General features: G+C 43.3%; 2 protein-coding genes across 5 annotated transcripts in view; both read right to left on the minus strand.

The window, feature by feature from the left end:
• Positions 1–1,335: 1,335 nt before the first annotated feature.
• RPL26L1 (ribosomal protein L26 like 1) lies at positions 1,336–8,377 on the minus strand. 2 transcript variants are annotated; one of them, XM_029583421.1, is made up of 4 exons: positions 8,269–8,377; positions 7,140–7,312; positions 5,979–6,119; positions 1,336–1,509 (listed from the first exon to the last, which is right to left on the minus strand). In XM_029583421.1, the coding sequence occupies exons 2-4, from the start codon at positions 7,305–7,307 to the stop codon at positions 1,381–1,383; spliced, it is 438 nt and encodes a 145-aa protein (XP_029439281.1). In that variant the 5' UTR covers positions 7,308–7,312; positions 8,269–8,377; the 3' UTR covers positions 1,336–1,380. The 2 variants fall into 2 exon arrangements, with proteins under 2 accessions (XP_029439281.1, XP_029439282.1); XM_029583422.1 differs by having other exon boundaries at positions 8,265–8,375.
• A 9,261-nt stretch (positions 8,378–17,638) lies between these two features.
• Positions 17,639–24,472, minus strand: part of ERGIC1 (endoplasmic reticulum-golgi intermediate compartment 1) — a 67,528-nt gene continuing 60,694 nt past the window's right edge. For all 3 annotated transcript variants that reach the window (XM_029583328.1, XM_029583327.1, XM_029583329.1), the window contains exon 10: positions 17,639–22,271. In XM_029583328.1, coding sequence (XP_029439188.1) covers positions 22,164–22,271 — 108 coding nt within the window. In that variant the 3' untranslated portion in view covers positions 17,639–22,163. The remainder of the gene's footprint in view (positions 22,272–24,472) is intronic.

Genomic DNA, 24,472 nt, shown 5'->3' on the forward strand with positions numbered 1-24,472 from the left:
TCCACTTTGGACATGAGTTAAATAGATGCTAATCCACCTATTACAGTAGAGGGTGGATTAGCAGATGGAAAAGCAGGAGCATGCAGGAGAGAGGTGCATGCTATTTAAATTAATTGCAGACTTCCACTGCTTCCTTATCTTCTTCTCAATGCTTCTTGCTCTCATCTGCTGCTGGTAAAGAGGGAAGGGGGCTCTGAATTGGACTGAAGGCTTTTGTGATGGCTGGGAGTTAGGTATATTTTGAGGGTAGATTAGTACAATTTTCTATTGGGACAGTCCACAGACTTCCCCCTGCCACCAAAACGAACACAATTCAGTCACTACTAGCACTGATGTTCACAAGCGTGGGGGCCTGTAATCTTACACAACTCACTGGTTCTGCAAGTTTACGTCATATTGAAGCTGGCAAAATGAGGCACGCAAAGGTAAAAAAGTACTACTTTCTTTCTGCTGATGGAAGCAGAAAAGAAGGGTGAGAACCATACAAAATTTGGTTTGCCACGAGGATTGAATAAAATTGAAAGTGTACCATGAAATAAAAAAGGTTGAGAAGCACTGCTTTGTCATAACAAGTCAGTAAGAAATACTTCCATCCTATCACAATCCCTTTATAATTTGGCTGCTTCAGAAACACATGCAGCCCCCTCTGCTCGTCTCGCAGCTTAAGATGAGGAAGGCGCATCATTAAATCTAGAACATCTTGCTACGTTAGTGCATTTAACACAGAGGTGTTGTGCTCCACTTTGGGTGAATTTCTTCTTCAAATAGTTCAGTAATGAATCAAGGTCTACAAGCAAGCTGTAAGCAAGGTTTTTTGGTTTTTTTGACTTCCTACATTTATGACTAGCTTTTGAGAGCTGTGCTCCCTTTAGGTACACCTGCCCATTGAAGGAAGTATGTAGCCTATTTGATGACCTTCATGTCCAAATAGTGAGCTGATGTAGCAGTTTAAAATGCCATTGCCTACAAGAGATGAAGTGTACCGATTGCTCATGGTGCATACAAGTCAAATCGCACGTTTGTACTGGACTGCTAATGCCAAGGTAGAAGCAGCAAGTGCTCAGACAGACTCCCCCCAGTCCACTTCATTCGTTGCTGTCATTGGGCAGCTGAGAGGTTTACAAATAATAAAATCATATTGCTTATAAAAGTAGATCAAAGCAATAAAATCAATATTGGGATGTTTGGCACTTCTAGGTCATGCTTTTTCAATATTTTATATATTCATTTTCTATTTGAAAATTACCTTCCCCAGCATTTAAATGTTTGTGCGAATTGGTAGGAAATCACTGCATCAGAGACAACGCCAAGCAAGCAGCACAACTGGAGAGAAAGTGAACAGTTTTTTTTTCTTTTATTGGTGCTGTACAGTAACCCACTTTATTCCTGCATCTTCTCAATGCTTTCCTCCTTGTATTTGCCCTTCTCCTTGCCAACCTGGCGAGACTTGGCTTTGCGTTCTAGGATCTTCTTGCGATCCTTGTCCAGTTTTAGCCTGGTGATTACTACCTAAAGCAAAAAGAAAGGAAGATAGCTTATAGCAAATGTCTACCTAAATCATGGTCAACGCGGCCTCACAGCAACACAGAGAGAAACCCTGATCCCATGCTCCTCTGTATTAGTCTGTTAGTTCATTTATTAACACTGTGCTTTGCACACACTTCAGTATGTACTGCTGAATATCTAGATTATACTGAAAAACTGACCTGTGTCAGGAAGTTAAACTCAACAGCTATATAATGCAGCAAAAAAAAAAAGGGAATCTCAGTGAGATAAGGTAGGGCTCAGAGGCCTCAAGAGACATGCGACTAATACTGCGGGCTGCGATTCTTTTTTTCGCTGCTTTATATATTGCACTGGGACTGTTTAGCTTCCTGACGTGGGGCAGTTTTTCCTGTATTGCCAGCTGCTTGTGCCTGGTGCTCCTTCTTGAAAGACTAGGCGATTGCTTTTTAAATCAATATACCTATAGGAAGAATAAATCATTTAAAAAGGTTACTTGCTGCTAACATATCACACAAATGCTGGCTTGTACTGGGATGAAAGGGCAGAGAGGGTTAGGGCCACTGTGAAATCTATTTTAACATCACTCCTATCTCCTGGGGCTACAAGGCAGTGGAAAAATCTGAAATTGTGGGCCCCAAAACATTTTAGGAAGCAGGGTACAATTTCTCTTCCCTTCCCTGGTAACGTTTTGTACTTTTACTCGTTTCGCTACATTTTGTTTTGCTTATTTAGTGCTTTTTGTATTTTTTTTTTCCTTATTTTGCTTTCATTTCCCCCTTCACCTTTTGCCCTTGGCCTCCATCCTCCTCTCATCACCTCTTCTCCCAGCTGGACTAGCCGTGCCAGTAGCAGAAGTGTCTTCATTCGGGCCAACAGCAGCAGCTCCTGGCAGGCTTGGGATAGCAGGAGGTGAATATTTCTAGCCCAGGAGAATTTGGGGCTATAAATGTTACTTTAAGTGACGTTGTACACCAGAAACCAGAGGGCAGTCAACTAAAGTCGCCAAATGGGCTAGCATGCTTCCTTCCTCGTATTCTGCCTAACAAAAGGACTAGTAGCCATGGGCAGAGTGTCACATCCTCACAGCTCTGCAGGGTGACGGGGTTTCTGAAGGTGTGGGTCCAAAGCTATGCGACTTGCCTCAATTGGGTTAGAAGGCAATGAGAACTCAGTTCTGTTAACTGAGCCCCCACTGCCAAACAAAAGGAAGTGAATTGCTGGCAGCGATTGTTTCACTGTCACTAGCCAACAGTTTACACACTGCCCTGCCACACCCCTAGGGGCCTAATTCCTCCAGGTCTTTTGCCACAGACAGACAATGTACGAAGGGGCGGAGTTATGGGCATACTTGTATCAAGGGGGGGGGGGGGTATTTTTAATCATTGTAAATCAGCAAAAACATGCGAGTAAAACTAAAAAAAAAGTTATGCAAATCATTTTTTGCACAAAGATCCTATTGTATGGACGAATCTTTTCTGCACATAAAGCAACTTGTGCCTTTAACGACTGAAAAGGTGTACCAGACAGGTATAAAATTTAAATAGTGCTTGGCCTCGGCCCGAATTAGCTTTGTGCATGTACAACTATCTATCATTCTGTAAGCTCTGGGGTAGGCACTTAGAGTAGCACAAATGTCACCATCAGACAGCACTCGTTATACACAGTTGGCTATCCCTGTCACCTCCTGCGCAAAGCCTGCCATTCACCCCCATACCTTTCTAGTCACTCAGCTCTGTAAGAACTGTCTTGTGCATATCCAGAGAAGCACGAGACAACAGCGATACAGGGTTGTACACATAGCAAGCACTGCATGAGGGTAGCAACTGTGCTCCTATAAATGCCTACTCCAAAGACAGCTTACACAGTTGTACATATAACAATTCTGCTGCAAAAATTGCCTTTCCACAAATGTGTGTGTGTAATGATAAACAGTGTACATACAGTAATACTGGGTTTCTGGGAGTCCTGGGGTACAGTCTCTCTAGATCGGGGATCCCATACTCAAGTACCCCAAAGCTTAGCTAATTTTTTTTTTAATGCTTTATCTTCTAGGTCAGGGATGGCCCAATGCATACCAACTGAATAGTGGAGGCATCGGTGTGCATTGGAGCAGCGAGTGCACCAGTGTTTTGTGTGCATCACACACTGAGCGCCTCAATAAGCCGTGCGTTGAATGCATTGACAGAAAATGTGTTGGGCAAGTCGATGCATCGCGAACGCTGATGCTACTTATGCCAACGCGCCTTGCTTAGAGGGTTTGTGCTTCTTCAGTGTGGGCCGTGATGGCTCCAATGATTGATGCAGCTTTGTCTTCGATGCTAGGAAGCTGGATGGCTCCTGAGTGGACAGGGAATTTTAGAGGAGCTCCTGCCCAACTCTTTTCCCAGCGAGGCAGATGAGGCTGCGTTAAGGTGCAAGGCGAGATTTACACAGTTCCTCTAGAATCTCGTGAGCACGGGGACACACGTTCTTCTGTTCAGGTCATGCTCCGATCTCAGGCATAGGTAACACTTTGTGGCTGACGAGGAGATCCTTCCTGTAGCTAGGGAAGATCTCGATGCTAGTACATGCATCCTTTTTAGATCCAGGGAGCATAGCCAGTCCCCCCTTTTATCTAAAGGGAGATCAAGCTGCCCAGGGAACCATCTTGAACTTTTCTTTTTTTAGACACTTGTTCAAGGCCCTTAGGTTTGGGATGGGACGGAGTTGTCTTGTTCTCTGAAATCAGGAAGCACCTGAATAACCCGCCCTCTTTGCCCTGGTGGCACAGTATTGGGTAAATAGTAATTTCTCCTCCAGTCTCTTTATGGACAGAAAATGATTGACACTCTCAGAAGTTGCTGATTGCCTGGGATGTGAACCGATTGTTCTTTAGTTGCGTATGTATGCTAGTTCTTACACTGACATGCATAGATTACGCAGTATCCTACTGCAAGGTATGTGGAGTGAATTTTAAATTGGATTACACAGATTGCAGCAGTTTTTCATCATGTAATATCTGCAGGCAGGCAGAACACTGATGGTTCCTTTATACCATCTGGTGGGGTGGTCAAACTCATACAACCCTGCATTTATATAGAAGATACTTATTTGGGCTCCTTTTCGCTTGGTTCATGTTTGAAGTGGATTTCTGATATATTAGGTGATGTTTGACAGTAAATATAAATACCACCCCTTTAAAAATCTATATCTTAAACATTTCAACCAGGTTCTCTTACTAATTTTTCTGTAAGTATTATTTACTGCAGGGCTTCCCCAACATGTCCTGAGGACCCCACAGCTTGTCGGGTTTTCAGGATATCCACAATGAATATACATGAGGTAGATTTGCACATCAGAGCCTCAGCATATGCATATTCATTGTAGGGATCCTGAAAACACAATTGGTTGTGGGGTGCCCAGACAGATTTGGGGAGCCCTGATTTACCCTGAGGATTGGTGCAAATTTAGACAAAGTCCTCTTGGGCAAGGACCTACCAACTACACCTGAATGAAACACCTTGAGCCTGGATCTAAAAGCGAGTAATTAAATCCAAATCTAATCCCACAAACATGTGTCCGTTCCCAGGACTCTGCAGCGTGTCCCAATTCCATCACCAGGAACCACGCACATCTGGCATGTGAAGAGAGAGCCCAGCTGGCACAGAATGCATCACCTCATGCCACCGACAGACCACAGGCCCCCAGTATGCCATTAGTTTACATTAGGAGATGCTTTTGATTTACTGCTGTTAATGCAACAATGCACATGCAAACTTAATACAAACCAAAATCAATGGTAAAAAAACCCCCAAAACCCCACACAGCTTTTAACTTCATTCATCAGCTAAACAAAAACTAAAGCGCAGTCAACCAGGCTGAAAAGCTACACATTCTACCCTCCTCTGCACAGCATTTATCACTGCCACACCAGTGTGTCCACGTCTCACATGCAAAGCCATCACTATTCCCACAGCACTTAGCTCTGCCACACCAGTGTGCCCACGTCTCACATACAAAGCCATCACTATTCCCACAACACTTAGCTCTGCCACACCAGAGTGCCCACGGATCACTATTCCCACAACACTGTGTCCGTTCGATAACAGATTCCAAGAGCTCAGCTCACCAATAGCGCATGTCTGAAGTCAGAATATAAATACCCGCTTGATGCCAGAGCACTAACACCGAACCTTTCAGCCATGCCCAACTGAATATATCAACACGAGAAGCCCTGGTGCAGGGGTGGCAAACTCTGGTCTTCAAGAACCACCAATAGGTCAGGTTTTCAGAATATCCGCAACTAATATACACGAGATAGATTTGCTTGCAAATGCCTTCCATGCACATTTATTCTGAATATTCTGTAAACCTTTCCCATTTGCAGCTCTTAAGGGTCGGAGTTGGCCATCCCTGCCCTCGTGCAAGAATCATACGGACGCCAGTCTGCCATTTATTGCACCAATAACCAGTAACCTCTTTCTGGTCCATACCTTGCTGGGGTGAATACCAACATGGACAGTGGTGCCATTGGCTTTATCACGCTGTACTCGTTCAATGTAGATGACGTACTTTTTTCTGTACACTTGCACTACTTTGCCGATCTGCTGACCTTTATAATGGCCCCGGACCACCTGCACAAAAAATTATACAACATCAGTAACTGTCTTCAGACTTGTCTATGCACATAAATAACCAGCTTTCTTGGACACGCAGAAGACAAAATGTCTCATCCGCTTCTGAGGTCAACAACCACATGAGCTGAAAACCGCTCCAATACAGATGAGTTTATGTCCTTCCCGGCAAAAAATCCTTTCTACACAGTGATATATGTAAAGGAAATGTCTCTGAGGGAAGACAGATGTTTAATACCCTCGCCTCCAAAGTTTCATTTATCTGTCTTTCTGTACAAGTAGGGTCATTCTGATATGTTAGAATAGGGGTGCTCAAACTGGTCCTTGGACCTCCCTTACACAGTTGGGTTTTCAGGATATATATATATAAAATATATTAAAAAGCAGCATTCAAGTACAGATCCCCAAGGCTCCACTGTTTACCTTTCTCTACTGAGAAAACTGACAAATTCTGTTTCTGATCTTTTAGCCAGTTTGAAATACACAAAAAGTTCACTGCCTCTTATTCTATGACTTTTTTAGGGGAGCAATATTCAACAGCTGAGTGGCTCAGCTAGCAGTCACGCCACTGAATATACCCGGCTAACTTTAGGACAGGTCAGTGACACAACTAGAGTTTGTCACATAAGTTAAATGGCTAACTCCACTCCTCCCTGGAATGACTCCTACTCATCTGTGACTTGTATGTCTTTAAAATTTGACGGGTTTTGCCATTTAGACGGATAACTGAAAAGTTATCTGTCTAAATAGCATTTAAATTTTGACCTCTTAATTTTCTTAAGAGTCTCTCATGAGGGACTTTGTCAATGTCTTCTAAAAAGCCAAATAAGCTAAATATGACTCACTGCTAGACTCTAAAACTGTAATGCTATTTTATCTGGAAATAAAACTATAATCATCTTAAAAGTGCAAGAATTTGTAGGTTACATCTGTGTCTGTTTTGAAGTTGCTCTTTCCCTAAAATGGAAAATCACTTCTTGGGGGAATGCTAGCCTCATTTAGATCATGAAACACACCTACCTGGACTTCATCATCCTTCCGAATGGGCATAGAGCGGACATTGTATTTCTGCCTCAACTCCTTCGACAAAGGAGAGGACATAGTCTTCCTGCGAATATGAGATGGCGCATTGAAGTGCCTCTTGCGGTTCTTGCTGCGATCAGAGGTAACAAATGGACTGAACTTCATGATGGCTGCAAAAAGAAGGCGGCATATATCGCATACATGAGATCAACTATAACCTTTCCATCTTCCCACTTCCCTTTCTCCAAAATACTTAGAAAAAAATAACACCAGTTGTATACCTCTGCTACCCTAATTTTGCCAATCTTCTCACTGTCAACAGGGCAGACAAGAAACACCTTGGGACAAAGTAGTCAGTTTTGATGTTTACATTTATTTATAGCTTTCTGCAGTGCATCACAGAACGCATCTATTACAAAACCATAGGAAATATCACAAATCCTTCCAGTCTAGGATAGGGGTCAGTATTTCTGTGGATTTAAGGCAAGGTGGCTCTGATTTGATGAGACACTAGATTTCTCCAAGGAGAAATGTCAATTCTACATCCCGTCTACTCGATGCCTTGACATCTATCCTACCCTTTGGTCACAATCTTAAAAAGAGAAGATGCACAGACCCGCCTGGTCTTCTCTCTACAGCCTTATCCGCTGCTGGAAAGACTTTTTCCACTTATCGCTTATTTACTTAACGCTTTTCCAAGCAGAAAGCTCAAAGCGCGTTATAACAGATGTAAGGTTTTCATCTGGAACAGAATACGGGAAATAAAGGCATCGAAGGGGAATCATCAGAAAGGGTTAAAGAATACAGGAAGCAAATATTTCAAAGGAGGTAATGGCACTGGCGCAGGGCCCGGGAGGTAATTGGTGAGGGCACACTGACCGGGGGTGGGGAGGAGGGCGGCAGATCCGGGCTCAGCGTCGCCCGGCCCCAGCTCCGCGGGTTCGGGACTCGACGCTCACCCCAGCGAGGCCCCGCACTTACACCCGCCACCCCCTCTTTACGCACTCCAAACTCGCCCGTCAGCCCATCCCGCCGTGGCAGAGGTGCCCCTTGCCGCGCCAAGCACACAAGAGCCGCGCCCGGCCCGAGATGGAAACGGATACTGCCTCCAGCGCTCCTTACCCACCAGCTCACTTCACTATGGCCGCCGGAAAAGAGGCCCGTAGCCCACTTCCGGCGGCGGACGTCAGCGCGGAGGGAGAGCGAGACGGCAAGAGAAGGGCTGGCAGGAGGTTGGGGGGGGGGGGGGGGGCAGCTCCGCTCCCGACGGCGCCACCTTGCGGCTCCAGCCCGGAAGTGCGGCTCAGTGCCTGGCAGACGCCCCCTCGAGGCTGCAGCTACAGGCCCGCCCGCACGCTCCCCGGAGTGAAATAAAAAGCAAAAATCACGTTTTGAGGCTTTTTTTTTTTTATTTTAGACCTTAGACTTAGCCAAGTATCGGCCTTGAAAAATATAACGCATCAGCCAAGATCATTTTATTTACGTACGTATAATGGGCGTCGTTTTTATTAAAGTAAGAATGCAGACTGCCAGGCATGGGGCTTGGAGTTGCTTAAAGAAGAAGCCCGAGAAGGCTTGGCAGTTTATATACTATGGCTTGTAGCTATCACAACCGATGGATACAGTAATTTAATAAGAGATCTGAGACTAAGTACCCCAGAGAAACGCATCAGGTCTGTTCCAAACCAGTTTCTGTTAAAGAAAGAGCTTGCTGCAGTGCTGCACAACTTCACATCTATATAATCAATTCCATGTAAAGAAAGAGCTTGCTGCAGTGCTGCACAACTTCACATCTATATAATCAATTCCATGTAAAGAAAGAGCTTGCTGCAGTGCCCCCTTCTGCACAACTTCACATCTATAAAATCAATTCCATGTAAAGAAAGAGCTTGCTGCAGTGCCCCCTTCTGCACAACTTCACATCTATATAATCAATTCCATGTAAAGAAAGAGCTTGCTGCAGTGCTGCACAACTTCACATCTATATAATCAATTCCATGTAAAGAAAGAGCTTGCTGCAGTGCTGCACAACTTCACATCTATATAATCAATTCCATGTAAAGAAAGAGCTTGCTGCAGTGCTGCACAACTTCACATCTATATAATCAATTCCATGTAAAGAAAGAGCTTGCTGCAGTGCTGCACGACTTCACATCTATATAATCAATTCCATGTAAAGAAAGAGCTTGCTGCAGTGCTGCACGACTTCACATCTATATAATCAATTCCATGTAAAGAAAGAGCTTGCTGCAGTGCTGCACAACTTCACATCTATATAATCAATTCCATGTAAAGAAAGAGCTTGCTGCAGTGCTGCACAACTTCACATCTATATAATCAATTCCATGTAAAGAAAGAGCTTGCTGCAGTGCCCCCTTCTGCACAACTTCACATATATATAATCAATTCCATGTAAAGAAAGAGCTTGCTGCAATGCCCCCTTCTGCACAACTTCACATCTATAAAATCAATTCCATGTAAAGAAAGAGCTTGCTGCAGTGCTGCACAACTTCACATCTATATAATCAATTCCATGTAAAGAAAGAGCTTGCTGCAGTGCTGCACAACTTCACATCTATATAATCAATTCCATGTAAAGAAAGAGCTTGCTGCAGTGCTGCACAACTTCACATCTATATAATCAATTCCATGTAAAGAAAGAGCTTGCTGCAGTGCCCCCTTCTGCACAACTTCACATATATATAATCAATTCCATGTAAAGAAAGAGCTTGCTGCAATGCCCCCTTCTGCACAACTTCACATCTATAAAATCAATTCCATGTAAAGAAAGAGCTTGCTGCAGTGCTGCACAACTTCACATCTATATAATCAATTCCATGTAAAGAAAGAGCTTGCTGCAGTGCTGCACAACTTCACATCTATATAATCAATTCCATGTAAAGAAAGAGCTTGCTGCAGTGCTGCACAACTTCACATCTATATAATCAATTCCATGTAAAGAAAGAGCTTGCTGCAGTGCTGCACAACTTCACATCTATATAATCAATTCCATGTAAAGAAAGAGCTTGCTGCAGTGCCCCCTTCTGCACAACTTCACATCTATAAAATCAATTCCATGTAAAGAAAGAGCTTGCTGCAGTGCCCCCTTCTGCACAACTTCACATCTATAAAATCAATTCCATGTAAAGAAAGAGCTTGCTGCAGTGCCCCCTTCTGCACAACTTCACATCTATATAATCAATTCCATGTAAAGAAAGAGCTTGCTGCAGTGCCCCCTTCTGCACAACTTCACATCTATAGAGTAAATGAAGTTCACACTTCATTTACTCTATCCCTTTTATATTTATTTTCTATATAATATTTATTACTATATTACTATGTTTAATTGGTTATCTATTCTATTTGTTCCATCATTATTGTTATTGGTCTATTGTTACCTGTTTTATTGTTCAATTGTTCTATGTAAAGCCCCCTACTCTTTTTGGGCATTTAAAAGTTGTATGTAAACCGGATTGATTTGTAGTTCCTACAAGAACTTCGGTCTATAAAAATTTAAAATAAGTAAAATAAATCTATAAAATCAATTCCATGTAAAGAAAGAGCTTCTAGGTGTCTCTCATCCTTCGCCAAGAGCAGCTCCTATTTCTTCATTTTCTCTTCCAAGGAATGATAAACAATGTATGTATTTTAAAAATTATATACCACATCTTGCATTGTAAGAGATTTACAGTATGTCATCCCTAAAATCAAAACAGATCAATACAAACCCGCCCAACATCTACTAATAGATGGAAAACTCCAAAACAAATTACCTAAATCAGTTCATTATCAGACGATATAAGAATGTAAGACTTGCCACACTGGGTCCGAGCATCAAGTCCAGTATCCTTTTTCCAACAGTGGCCAATCCATGTTGCCAGTATCTGGCAGGATCCCAACCGGTGGATAGAGCAGATGTTGCTAACAGCCAAGGATAAATAGTAGCTTTCTTTAACTTTGTCTGACTACTACCAGTGACCATTTAGTCCTACTCTGTTTTCTGTCTTTTGATCAGATTGCAATCCACAATAGTACATTGCCTCCTCTCCCATGGCTTTTTATTTTTCTCAGGAGTCTCTCATCGAGAACTTTGTCAAACACCTTCTGAAAATCCAAATATACTATATCCACTGCCTCATCATGATCCATGTGTTTATCAACCCCTTCAAAAAAAATTATAGCAGATTAGTGAGGCTAGACGTGAAAAGCTATACTGGCTATTCTCCATTAAACCATGCCTTTCTATATATTTTTTATTCTTTAGATTACTTTCTATGACTTTTCCCAAATCAACTGTAGAACCCTTTTTAAAGATTGACATCACATTGCTCACCCTCCACTCTTCAGTTACAATAGACTATTTTAATGATAGGTTACATAGTATTAGTAATAGATTCTTTTAGAACTCGGGGGTGTAAACCATCTGGTCCAGTGATTTGCTACTCTTTAATTTGTCAATCTGCACTATTACATCACCCAAGGTTACTGTGATTTGTTTCAGTTCTTCCCAGTCATCACCACTGAATACAGTTTCTGGCACAGGTATCTCCCCCACATTGCCTTCAGTAAATACTGAAGCAAAGAATTAATTTAGTCTTTCCACCATGTCCTTGTCTTCCCTAAGGGCCCGTTTAACCCCTCGCTCAGCTAACGGTTCAATCGATTCCCTCACAGGCTTCCTGCTTCAGCTACATTTTTAAAAGGTTTTATTATAAGTTGTTGTCTCTATGGCCTGCAGAATCTTTATCCTATTGGACTCTATGCCACCCCTAAGATAAAGCACCAGCTTCTTCTTTGTCCACCAAGTTGATCCATGCTATTATTGCAATATAATTTGTACTCTGGATTAGCACAGTCCCATTGGTTATCCTCTTTCCATCAACTCTTTGAACTGCCAATAGATCTACTTCTTCGTTCAGTGCTATACACTGCACGCTAAGTCTCCCCTCTTAGGTTTTAGACTTCTGGCATTGGCGTCACATTTCAAGGTGCTTTTGTATTTGTATAGACAACTTTCTTAGCAGTGGACAGGGATAATTTGGAATAATTTAACTCAATCTGTTGCATAGTAGGTTGACCAGGCTTCTTATCTGGTATATTCTTAATTAAATATCTCCAAATGCCAGTATAAATAAGTATGTTTTCAGCACCTTCCTGCATTTTGTTTTAGACAATTTTCTTTCCGAAGCCCCAAGGGTAACTCACTCCCTAATAAAGGCTACTAACTACAAATAACCTAAATCATTCAGGGCTTGTTTTTCCATCAGGTGAATTAGGTGGTTTCCTTGTGTGCCAAAACTGGGTGATAAGAGGAAGGGATAAGAACGCAAGAAACCTCCAGGTGCTGCCAATTGTTTAAGGCATGGCCCCTGCACGCATTTTCAAAACGTGGCAGCTATTACTTCCCGATTGCTGTTCTCAGGTATTGTGCCAGTCTGCAAATATAAAAATACTTGTGATTCTGTCACGGGGGTCGCTCATAGAGCTTGCCCTAGCAGCAGCGAGAGAGGAGGAGGGCCTAAGCTATTACCATCATGCAGGGAGGAGGGGAATGGGTGATATGTTAGCAATGGGATGGAGAAAGAATGGTGCAGGATGAGTGGAAGAGAGGGGGACAGAGAGAGAGGATGCTGGGCACTAAAGGGAGGAGGAAGAGAGATTGGGACGTGCGTGGCGAAGTCTTCCTGCACTGGTACGTCAGGCTCCTTCACTCGCCCTGTTTAAATCTCATCTAAAGACCCACCTTTTTGAGGCTGCCTTTAAATCTAAGGCCTGCTTGTCTGCTTTTACTCTCATTAAAACTTTCTTTTCTTTGACAATTGTCTTAGCTCATCATTGTTTGGCTTATTAGAGTCTAAGCTCTATTGAGCAGGCACTGTCACTTTTGTGTGTTTGTCGTGTAGTGGCTATAGAGTTGATCAATAGTAGTAGTGGAGAGAACGGGTGGGCTGTGCTGTGCTGACGGCGAGGAGAGAGGGGGAATGCTGTGGCACCAGTAGGGAGGGTACAAGACTGAAGTTGCCCCTAGGGTGCCTAATAGCCTCCTACGGCCTCTAATGGCAGTTCAAGCATAGATGATGCACAGTTTAGTTTAAAGTCTGGAATAAAACAGATGAAGTAATTGTCAACATTTGAAAGCTCTCATTAAAGATACAACTCAGTCTGGCTCATGGAATGTGTGACAGACACAGATGCAAAAAAAAACAAGGTTGTCTTTTAGGGAAACTCATAGGGGCTTTGCTCCTGAGAGTCCACTGGCAGCTCTGAAAATAGAAGAGGAAAAAAGTGTTTAAACATTTTTTTTATATTTGGCCCAGGCCTTTTCATTGGTAGCAGCAGGCGGGATGAATTTAGCCACCCTAGCTATTGCCCTGGCACCTGGACACTTACACTCTAAGGGGCTGAGGTAAGAAAGAGTTAAAAGTGGGAGCTGAAGACGCAAGCTCAATTTGTTTTATCTCAGGCTGCCACCAGCTAAGCATCTGCTAATGCATCCAGAGTTGGAAAATGCACACAAACAGGAAAGTGTGAGCAAAGAAAAGGCTTAGCACTCAGAAACACGAGGTCAATCACATTTAATGCACACATCATGTTCTCTATGTATTTAAGTGATTTATGTGTACAAAAGTGCTTTCTGCACAGGCTTAGCCTGGAAAGGAGAATGGGCTCACTGAGATCAGGAGAGGGCAGCATTACCTTACTCACCAGGTGAGGAATGGATTCCCTCCCACGTCTGAATCTTCTGGCAGCAGACTGGGACCAGGCGCTAGAGTCTTTAAGAACTGAAAACGGTTAGTTATCGGTTTTAGGTTCATATTCCAGTCTGTGCCTATGGAAAAGCAAACCTGGATTGTAATCGTGGCACAAAATTATTGTAAGAATGTTCCATGGATGGGCTCCTGCCCATAATTAGCATACTTTTTATAAAGGTATCATCTCAGCCCAGGCTATCACTGGCTGACATGAGATGACGTAGTAATCCCTGCTTTTTAGACCAGGGCTTCTCAAGCTGTCCTGGAGACCCCACGGCTAGTTGGGTTTTCAAGATATCCACAATGAATATGCATGATATAATTTGCATGCATTGGATAGTGTGCTACAATAGAGTACGGTGTTTCCCTTCCCAAACACACCCACCCACCCATGAGCTAGTGCTGTTCAGCTAAATATTTGAAGCCACCCTTGCCAAGACTGCAGCCTCAACCTTTTTGTACAGGTAATTTTTACAAAATTTGTGTATCCAAAGGGAGATAAATACAATTTAAAAAAATATAATAATTTTACTTGATAAATAATTGCTTGCATGGAAATACATGGATAAGAATATAAAATAAGGAAAGCAAAAAACAAGTCAGTAACAACTTACATGTACCTCCATCCATAATTAAACAGCATTATGGAGGAGTCAGAAAACACAAGGAGATTAAAGAGAAAAATAAGAATAAAGGAAAGTAGCTTAACATGTGACAGACTAAGTACTGCCAGACTGTATTTACAGACAGCATATGCCCCAATCCTAAATTAACACTGGCGATGAAGTGAGAGGGCTTCTGGAATCAAGAAATGCTCTTAATTGCTCAGGAGAAAAAAATCATTTTGATAGTTACAGCATTTACAAGGATAGCAGCGGGTGGAAGCGCATCCTAATGAAATAACCTCTTGTCTAAATACAAGAAAACCCTTTCTTCTTTCTTGAGTCGCTCATGCTAACTCTGGGAAAATCTGGACAGACTGACCCTGAAATAAAGAGGACAAATTTGTAATTACCTCATAACACTGCTCAGCTCCTGCAAAGATAAACAGGAAACTAGCACAGTAGAACACTCAGTTATTTCACGTGACAAATCCTCAAGAAAATCAGTTAAATTAGGAAATACAAATGAGGACTGAGCATTAGATATGGGGTTAGTTGCACCAGAAGAAACCAGAGAAAATACAATTTATTTATAGTGGCAGTTGGGCAGAATGAAATTTTAATACATCTACATTTTTTTTTTAAAGTCATGTCAGGGGTTTCTCTCATAACTTTAGGAGATGTAAGTTTAAGTGCCTAGTATAATTTGCAAGCTGCTCAATTCTTCTGGATAGCACATTGCAATCCCTAACAAAGGCGGTTTGAAAGGCCTGAATATCCTTAATTTTAGCTTCCATTGCAGAGACTTTATCATCATTAATGGCAATTTGACCAATCAAACATATCACTCATCTGCTCCAATCTTAGAAAGAATGTCAATCTTGGAGGAGCAAGCATGTAGAGATTTCCCAAAGCTTACAATCAGCTCCCACAGGGAATCCAGAGTCACAACCACTGGGCGTACAAGAACCGTTAGAGACCCGCTGATAAAAATGCATACATGTGCATTACAATATTTTAACAAATTGAGTACACAATGAATGTAATAATATAACACAGTAAATGTGATTTTTTTTGACCTGTAAAAGTACCTTCTAGGTACACCTGGCCAGAACCTACATCACTAAACATTTGTACGTATTTTTATGATTTAATGTAACCGAAACTTAATGGCACCTGTTAGAATGTACTATAGTACGCTTACTCCAACTTTACTTATGTGCCTACATGTAAACCATTGCGATGGTATATAACTTAGTGATGGTATAGAAAAGACTTTATTTATTTATTTATTTATTTAATCTTCCCGGGCGCTATTCCATGGAGAGCATGGCCACGGTTAACATCCATCTTATCCGAGGCTAGTGAATTCATGGGGAGAGTTTGAGGAGCGTCGGGGGGAGAGAATTTTGATGTTCTTCAAACGGCTGAGCCGAGCCTTGCTGTACTGATGCTGGTGTCACGCTAGCCCCCTCCAATGCGGTTGCTCCAGCAACGTTACTGCTAGGTGCTGTGGGGCTCCAAATTGAATCATGCCGCCGTGGCAGAGGTGGATGCTGGCCTAATGGGATCAAGGATGCCCGCCATGCTCCTTCACTGCAGACAGCATTGGGATCCTCAGCTCCTAGTTGTACAGTCGAGAGAGGTGTGGTAGATGTAAATTGACTGTTGGCCTACTGGACACAGGATTTCAGGAGGATAAACCCCTCACTCTGCCCTTGCGTTAAGAAGGCATTCTTAAAGAAAATCAATGAAGAAACCATAAGTAAGCCACAGCATGCTCTAGCGTGCTGCCATCTTGACTCTGTTGGGGAGATATTTTTAAAGGACCAGATTTATGCAGGTAAAAGTCAGCACTGAACAGGGAGCTCCCGGAGAACACACAGGCTCTGTGCTACTGCAGCAGGAAGGGAAATGCCAGCCTGGATGCCTGCTTCTATCTCCCATCAGGTTTCTATGTATGGTTGATGTTGCTTAGATTTGTACATTTGATTTTTTTTTTTGTTTAATAGAAAAAGATTCCTTTGCTTTGTGAAATTTATAATGTAATGTGACCACAAACCATTTCCCAATGATCACCACAGGTGAAGAAATTAACTAAAAGGCATGCATAATGCTCAGTGTTAAGGAAGAGAGGAAGGGGTGAATCTATTGACAGTGGCACGTAGGATCACTTTAGTCATTTCATGATAGTTATTGATTGAATAGAATGGAACTTGCAAATTAAGTCCTGTTTCATTGTATTACTTGGAAATACTTGTGATAACGTCTTAGTAACAAAACCATTTTATGCTCCTAAGTTGCTGTAATTAAACAGGAAGAAAGTAATGATCAGGCCTATACATTAATTTTTCCAGTACTTTTCAGCATTACTTGATTGAGAAGGATGCGATTATTTTTTTTTTACTAATGTAGCAGGTCAGTCAGGACCATGAGCACCTTCTCTCTCTCCCATGGGTCACTGCAGGTCAGCAGATATTATTCTGCCTCAGGATGGATGCACTTTCCCTCTTCATCCCATTTACATGACAATTTATGGGCACATTTTGGTTCATAATCAAACATTTTTTTGACAGATGACGCAGAAGTTATGTGGATAAATGCCAACTTTTTAATAGTTTGGGAACTTATCTGGTTAAAGTTTAGCCAGATCTCTCATCATCCAGGTACAATTGATCCAGATAATGCAGGGAGATTCTAGGCTGTTTCTGGGAAGTTAATTATCAGGTTAACTCCGCTATTCAGCCAACATATGGTTAAACCTGGTCATGCCTTAGAGCTGTCCTAAAGTTAGCCAGATACATTTATCTGGCTACCTTTAAGATAGCCATCTACACTCAATAGGCGGCTGCATCACTGAATATCACGCCCGCTCACTGAGTAGATATGGATCTCAGTTTGGTCATATAAATGTGTCCTGCATTAACATTATGCTCCAGCTGTAGAAACTGAGAGCACGAGTTGTTTTCAGGTCACCACTTCCTAGCCCATGCTAAACAGGTTCTTTTTCCTTTTCCAAAGACCATTCCTCCATCCATGATAGGGACTGGTCCCTGTTCATTCCTTCCCATGCAAGAATAGTAGAATAGTTTGGTACAGGAGGCTGCTGGATATAAAACAGCACTACAAACCACCTCACCAATCAGAAACAAAACATTTATTGAGGGAAAAACATGGTTTCAGCGATAACGCCTTTTGGGTTGGGATAGTCTCCCACTCAGGATCTCTACCATACTAGGACTACTGCCCTGGCTGCAGTACCAGCCTCATGACACCCCTGAAACATGCCTGCAGTCAGATTGATTAAACTCCAGTCGTTTATGACAGAAAATCACTTTACACAAGCTATTTCCTCTTAGGTTTTGCATATACAATTTATGGAAGAAAAAAAATCAGGAAAGGAAGAAAGCTTTATCATTTTGTTCTATTTAGAAAACTTTAAAAAACCCCCAAACATACATACATAGGATATAACATTGCAATTTAGACATGGGTCATGGCGGGAGATTTCTTCTATATAAAAACAATTTCATAAATCAAACCCCCTCTTTGAAGTCTGGTATACAAAAGTGCATGAAATCCATTTTAGCAGTAACAATGCAAGAGGTTAGGTTATGCTCAAAACCACCAACCTACAACAATTCTGGGGTGGAAGGAGGAGGTGGTGAAAGCAGGTGGTTTCCGAACACAAATCTGCAGCCAGTTATCCGAGTGAAAGTGTAGGCTCCAGGGCTTACAGCGGAGAGCACCACATTGTCCACGTATTTATTTGGAAAACGTATTTAGATTGTGTTGCTGCCTCTTCCCTGGCAACTCAAGGAAGCTGGAGTTCAGGTAAAGGAGACATTTCTCTTTCTCCAGCAGGATTACAATCTAAGGCCCTAGTCAAGCCTTGAGTTTGTAGCTGCTGTGACACAGCTGTAACACTTCTGGGATAGGCCTTGCTGGCGGGTGCACTGACAAAACGCTTCCACAAAGCTGTACCTGCATGGACGGGCATTTACTAAGGGCCTGCTCTGTCCAGCAGTGAAGACCTGTGCAGTGCATCTCTCAGACCTGGCTCAGATTAGGCCGTGTGATTGCAGACTTTTGCCAGAGGAATAAACTGTGAGGGAGGAAACCACTGCTTTTTTTTGGACATACTCTAACAAGTATACACAGACGGCTCAAATCAAACTCTGTACGCAGCCTGTCGGAAAATTAATTCACCAGCGAAGGCCAAACTGGCCCATAAAAAGGCTAGGCCATTTTGTCAGCAACCATATTTCCTCCAGGTGGCTATGTACAAAAAGTTTTAATTTGGTGCAAAGATAGAATGACCAAGGAATTCCATCTCGTGAAGGACAGCCAGAGTTAGCCCTGGGTTTTACCTCATCATATGCACGTGTGCCTATTGGTTCTAAGAGAAATTTCATCTGGTTCCCATACCCATAGGAAATAACACCTCAAAGCAGTAAAGTATTTTTACATGGAAGTAGAGGACTAGCCTGAAGAATTTCAATATAGGAAGCAGGAACAATGCCAAAACTTGCCTCTATATCCTAAAGGCGGGATTTTATACTCCTGTTGAATGGACAGAATCAGCTCTATATACGGTCCAAGCAGCTGCGAGTCTGCATTTTCTCACAGCAGTTTTAACAAAATGCAGGTATCAACCGAGGCCCCTATGTATTGTGAGTTTGATTATGTGCACATTCATCATGATTTAACAAGCCGTTGAGTGCACAAAAAAACGTGCACACAAATTAGCAATAGCTATTTCTCCCCAATGCAGAGACAGGCACAGGCTTAACTCAGGTTTTCTTAATGTTGGAAGAGAGACTCCTGGCCAGAGGTGGAGTAAAGCTTCTGAGGCTCGTGATGTCGGGGTCTTGTGCATAGGCTTTGTGCACTAATCGTGCTGCATGCTGTGTGTGCACAGAACACAAAGTGCAAAGAAAGCATAATTTAATGCACATTAAGCGTGTGTTTATGTGCCCCTTTTCAAGGTAGTGCACTTTTCTACAACTCCCACTACATTAGCATCACATAAGCTTTCTGCATCAGTAATTATCACCATATTTTTTAGCACATGAGGCAAAATAATGCACTGATGTTTAGCACATATTTATTACGTTTTATTATATCGGGACCTTAGATTGTAAGCCCTTTCTGGGCTAGGGACCTAGCTACTGGAGCAGAGCATATTTGCATTTCATCTCTTGCTTTCTCCAAACAGAAATAAAGGTTACACTGGGCTCTTGCTGTACCCTTAGCCGTGCACGGTCAGCAGAAAGTGATGTATTTCTACAGCAAACTGCCACTGCCAGGCCATGTAAATGGTGCACCGCTCTGCAATACTGACCAGAGGCTGCTTAGAAAAAGAGCAGATGAGACTGCAGAATCTAAGCAGGTGATGTCTCTCTGAAATGCCTACAGGCCCCCCTTCTGCCAAAGTGAAGCAAAAACCCCCCTCTCTCTCAGAAAGGGGAGAATGCCCCTAATAGGAGGCACATTTTACACGGGGTCAATGCCTTAGTACCATGAGCTTATTTCCTGGAAGTGAATACCTCATGTGCTTACTTTGTCTCCCAGCTCGGAGTCTGCATTGCTCCCATTCCTAACCAATGCACACACTGCAAAGCTTTTGGCACCGCAGATGGAATTTTCCCTAATACATAGCTTATTCGTTTTAAAAAACATCTTAAAAAAATGGATTGTTTAAGCATAGCAATTCCTTTCCTATGAAAAGATGCTGTGCGTCTGAATTTAAAACTCCCACTCTGTCTTCTTAATACATTGCAGGACTCCTGGTTAGAAAAACGGCAACAGCAGGTTCCAGACTGAGAACGCGCTCTCTAAGTTAAAGCAGGACTTGTACTGTTTATCAAATATTTACATACCCGAAACTGGGTTTTACCCGGGCTAGGGGACTTTTGAACACCGGTACAATCGGGTGTGGCATTTACATGCGTAACTGCTTTGAAAATGAGCTCCTTTGGCTTTACTTCTTTTAGTAATGGGTTTTAAAACAAAAACGGAATGGAATTTAGCTCAGGATTCGGCGATTCCTGCAGCCTCCAGTCAGTGAAGATCATGCTCAGTGGAAACCAAAAGTAAAACGATCTTCTTGCACCAGTCGAATCAGCAGACCTCTCTCAAAATTAGAGCGGGCAAAGAGCCTGACCCTTCATCAGCCACAGTCCAACAGAACCCTGTGTACGAAGGGTCAGTCCCTTCACTGCAGGCAAAGGTCTTTCATAAGAAGCAGAAGTAACAGCGCTATCTTCATGGGCTCCAAGTGCAATCTATGCTATTCTCTTCTGAGACTGAAACACGTTTTTGGCCAAAAGGGAATTCTGTCTGCAAGTGTGGACAGGCTAGCAAATTAAAGTACATTTTGAAAAGTACGCACATGTCCACACGTTCCCAGACCTGTAGCAGTTTATAGTATACACTCCTTGTAAAACGTTTCAGGCTGGGAAAGCAATATACCTTTGGGTATACAGCCAGCCATCAGTCCCTGTTCTTTACGGCTAAGCGCTGCACACCTCCCACAATACAAAAACAAAACAGAGCTTGCCAGACGTCTGGGGCGAAACAGAAAGCAGGGCAGCTCCATGTCAGGAGGAAACACACTTAGCCATTCTACCTCAAAGGACCGAGGAGTGGAGATATGATGGGGACATTCAAATAGCTGAGAAGTACAAAGAATGCACAAGAACCAAACATGTTTTCAATGGAAAGAAAATTCTAACACAAGAGGACGCAGTATGAGGTCCCGAAGCGGAAGACTCAGGAGCAACATCAGAAAATATTTCTGAGTCAGGAGAGGCGATGAAGATAAAAACAGTAACAAGTCAAAAAAGCAGAAAGAATCCCCAATTGTAAAGACCTAAGGGGAAAAGCAAGACACCTTGTAAAGGAAGGCCCTTCTGTTTCAGAGACAGCAGAAGTCCAAGCGCACAGATGCTGCGAGGCGGAAACTGATCCTCGCCACAGGGAGCATTCCCCATGCATGAACAGATTTCTCAAAATGTAAATTTATCTGTTCAACCCCAGCCCATATGATTTCAAATCCTAACCCCCCCCCCCCCCCCCATGAAAGGAAGACACTATCAGAACACTGACATTGTCTGTGGCTTTGAAAACCAAGGCAGGGGAAGTGATCGGGGTCAGAGGTCATCCATTCTGGGACCCTGGGCGCCATTACCGGAGCACACCAGCTCTACCAACAGTGCCCAACTCGAATCTTTGAGGGTAGCGATGGGAAAGGAGCCTGTGATCGGAGAGCCCACCCCGAGGGGCGCAAAGCGGGAGCATCAGTTCGGCACGTCAGGAGCTCACGTAGGAACTGGACTGGGCCGTAACCACGAGGATGCACTCTGACATACATACAGGAGCAATGAACATTTCCAAACCACACCCATTATTTGTCTAATAAAATGTATACATTGTACACAACTTGCCTGCAAAAATAATCGCCAGTTACCATTTCACCAAGGTAAATACCTCCTCTAAGAATGAGACCCAGTGCAAGATTTGGGGCATTCGAGGATTATTCCGACACAAGAATACCTACTTCATGGGTCTTTTTACACACAAAAAACACATTTATTCCCTCCATAAAAACAACACAGGTCTGCATTTGCTTCTCCTCCTTTTGGAGGTGGCACCGGTGCTCCCTGCTACTGCATTTTCCCTAGCTGGATCTTCCTCCAGGCCTCCGATGCTGTGAAGATGCAAGAGTCCAGAATCCCGGCCACGGTGAACGTCCCGCCAATGATGGCGCAGATCTGCAACACAAGAGCAGGACAGCTCAGCATGAGCCAGAAAATATGAAGAAAAAAAAAAATCTGAAGTGCTGCAGTGTTGTCCGCCGGCATCTATTAGGGGCCAGCGATCAATGCAAACGGTCACAAACATATATTTTCTTCTTGAAAAACTTTACAAAATGTTCTTTTAAATAAAAGGATGCGTTACCCTTCAGGGAATCCCAAAATGGGCTCTACAGTACCAAGGTGGTTTTCGATACCTTCTTTACGGACACTCCTTGTTGTTCAAATACTCTTTATCATTGTCATATTCTGTGCACAGGCAAGTAGTTTCCATAAAAAGGAGAGGAGATGCTATTTCATTGTTGCCCACCGCCTTGGACAGCTTGCTGTTAGTGCAGTAAGGAAGTTGTAATAAATAGATAAACAACAAGTTGTGCGCAGTGCTGCAAGCTGAAATTTGGGACCCTCAAGTAGAAATTTTGCAACAGACCCTAGCTGGTGGGGCGGGGGATGTTCTCCTTCTTACCCCTCATACCCTTTCCCCTCTCATCCATGTGACCTCCCCAGGGTCCCTTTCCCCAGGCCTTCATCTCCCTCATCCCAGAGGGCCTGGGCTGGTTACGGCCGCTAGCGACAGAGCAAGTTTAAATTAAAGGTGTGAAAACCCATCCTGAGGCCTCTCTGCAGGGGCAGGGCCAGTCTGTGGGCGCTGGGCGATAGGCCCCCACACTGAATTTTGATGTCTGTTCGCCTGCCTATGCTTCCAATGCTGCTGTGGCATGAAACTCTCTAACCACGGTGTGGGCTGGGGTTGCTGGTTGGTCCCTGCTGCTCTGCTCGAGGAGTATTTATGCCACTGGCTGCTCCTTAGTGTCCACCCATACATCAGCCGAGTCCCCACGTTCAGGCTGCTGCTTTGAGATCTCCTGCACGGGGATGCAAAGCTGGGCTTCATGCATGACAGCAGGGTCTCGCCTGTTAAATCACCCACCCTGGACATCCTCGGTGAAAAGTTAATCTTGTGCTGTGTTTCTACGGGACAGAGGGAACCTAGCTCTGCTTCAGTAAATAAGCAGAGGGCATACAGGAAAGGAAGCCATTGCTGATTGAAGAGAAGCTTGGAAGTAAATGTGAACTCTTCTCCCCCATCCCACGAGAGGAAATACAGGGCTTGGAAGGTGGAAAGAGAGAGCTCCCCGTTAGCCTGGGCTGGATCCCTACCTGCCAATCGTATGGTGCAAAGGGAAACGGAGATCAGCAAGGGAGGAAAGCTGACAGGGTGAAGAGGCCAGCCAGCCCTGCTGCTTTCAAAAGCAGACAAACCTGGCACACGTTTATTTCTCCGACTCGCTGCTAACAAAGAGGTCCCCCCTCAAAACACTTTTTTTTTTTCCCAATGAGCTGATCACTGAGTTCCTGATTGGAGTGCAAATAATGATAGAAAGAGAACCTCATTTTGAAAGCATTAAAAAAAGACTCTACTTGGGTGTCATCATTAATGCTCCTCAGAAAACCCTAAAACAAAACTACATTTAAAAATCTATTGCTTTATATACAGTATATACATTGCTGAAGTGGCAGACACAACAAAGGTAAATGGACCAGCCACAAGACAGAAAAGAGTCTGATAATAAGGTTTCAGATGCTACAGCCTGCAACGGCTTGTTAGAGCAGGAGGTGTTCTTACACTCATAAGAGCGTCATGTCATGCAATTGGATGAGAAGCTGAACTACGTTCACCCGAGAACGCTTTGGTGTGGAAGGTAAACCAGAGGGAGCCATGTAGTGGATTGTGAGAATTGCAGGCAACAGGAAAGCCTCTTCTGTTAAAGATGAAGTTGAAAAAGATCCAAGTAATGGCGACCAGTTCTTTACTCCGATTTAGCTGGCCAAACCATACATTGCTATTTAAAGGCTTTCAAAGAGAGCCTGAACACAGTGGGCCAGGCTCTTCTGTGTCCCATAGATTTAATCAACACTGCTAGTGTGAGAGAGTGAGCGTGCTCTCCTTACGTTTCTGCTCATCACTGGAGACCTTTTCACATGTAAAGCAACTGGCGGAGCCACTTAGCAGCACCGCACAATGCCTGCAGTTTTGGGATGATCTGAATGCACAATCAGAAAACTGCTGGGGAAAGGTCTGGGCTCCCAGTGCGTTCCTTCCGGTTAGAAGAACATTTCTCTGGTCCCCAGACGTTCACGGGGACAGTTTCCCTCTT

The sequence above is a fragment of the Rhinatrema bivittatum genome, chromosome 18 (assembly GCF_901001135.1).
Source record: "Rhinatrema bivittatum chromosome 18, aRhiBiv1.1, whole genome shotgun sequence".
NCBI classification, from domain to species: domain Eukaryota; kingdom Metazoa; phylum Chordata; class Amphibia; order Gymnophiona; family Rhinatrematidae; genus Rhinatrema; species Rhinatrema bivittatum.

Excerpts from the sequence above, each read along its gene's own strand:
- RPL26L1 (XM_029583421.1), bottom strand. The coding sequence starts at position 7,307 with ATGAAGTTCAGTCCATTTGTTACCTCTGATCGCAGCAAGAACCGCAAG. Across the intron at positions 6,120-7,139 it reads GGAAGGATGATGAAGTCCAG|GTGGTCCGGGGCCATTATAA; the intron begins GTAGGTGTGTTT and ends TTTTTTGTGCAG. Across the intron at positions 1,510-5,978 it reads TTGGTATTCACCCCAGCAAG|GTAGTAATCACCAGGCTAAA; the intron begins GTATGGACCAGA and ends TTTTTGCTTTAG.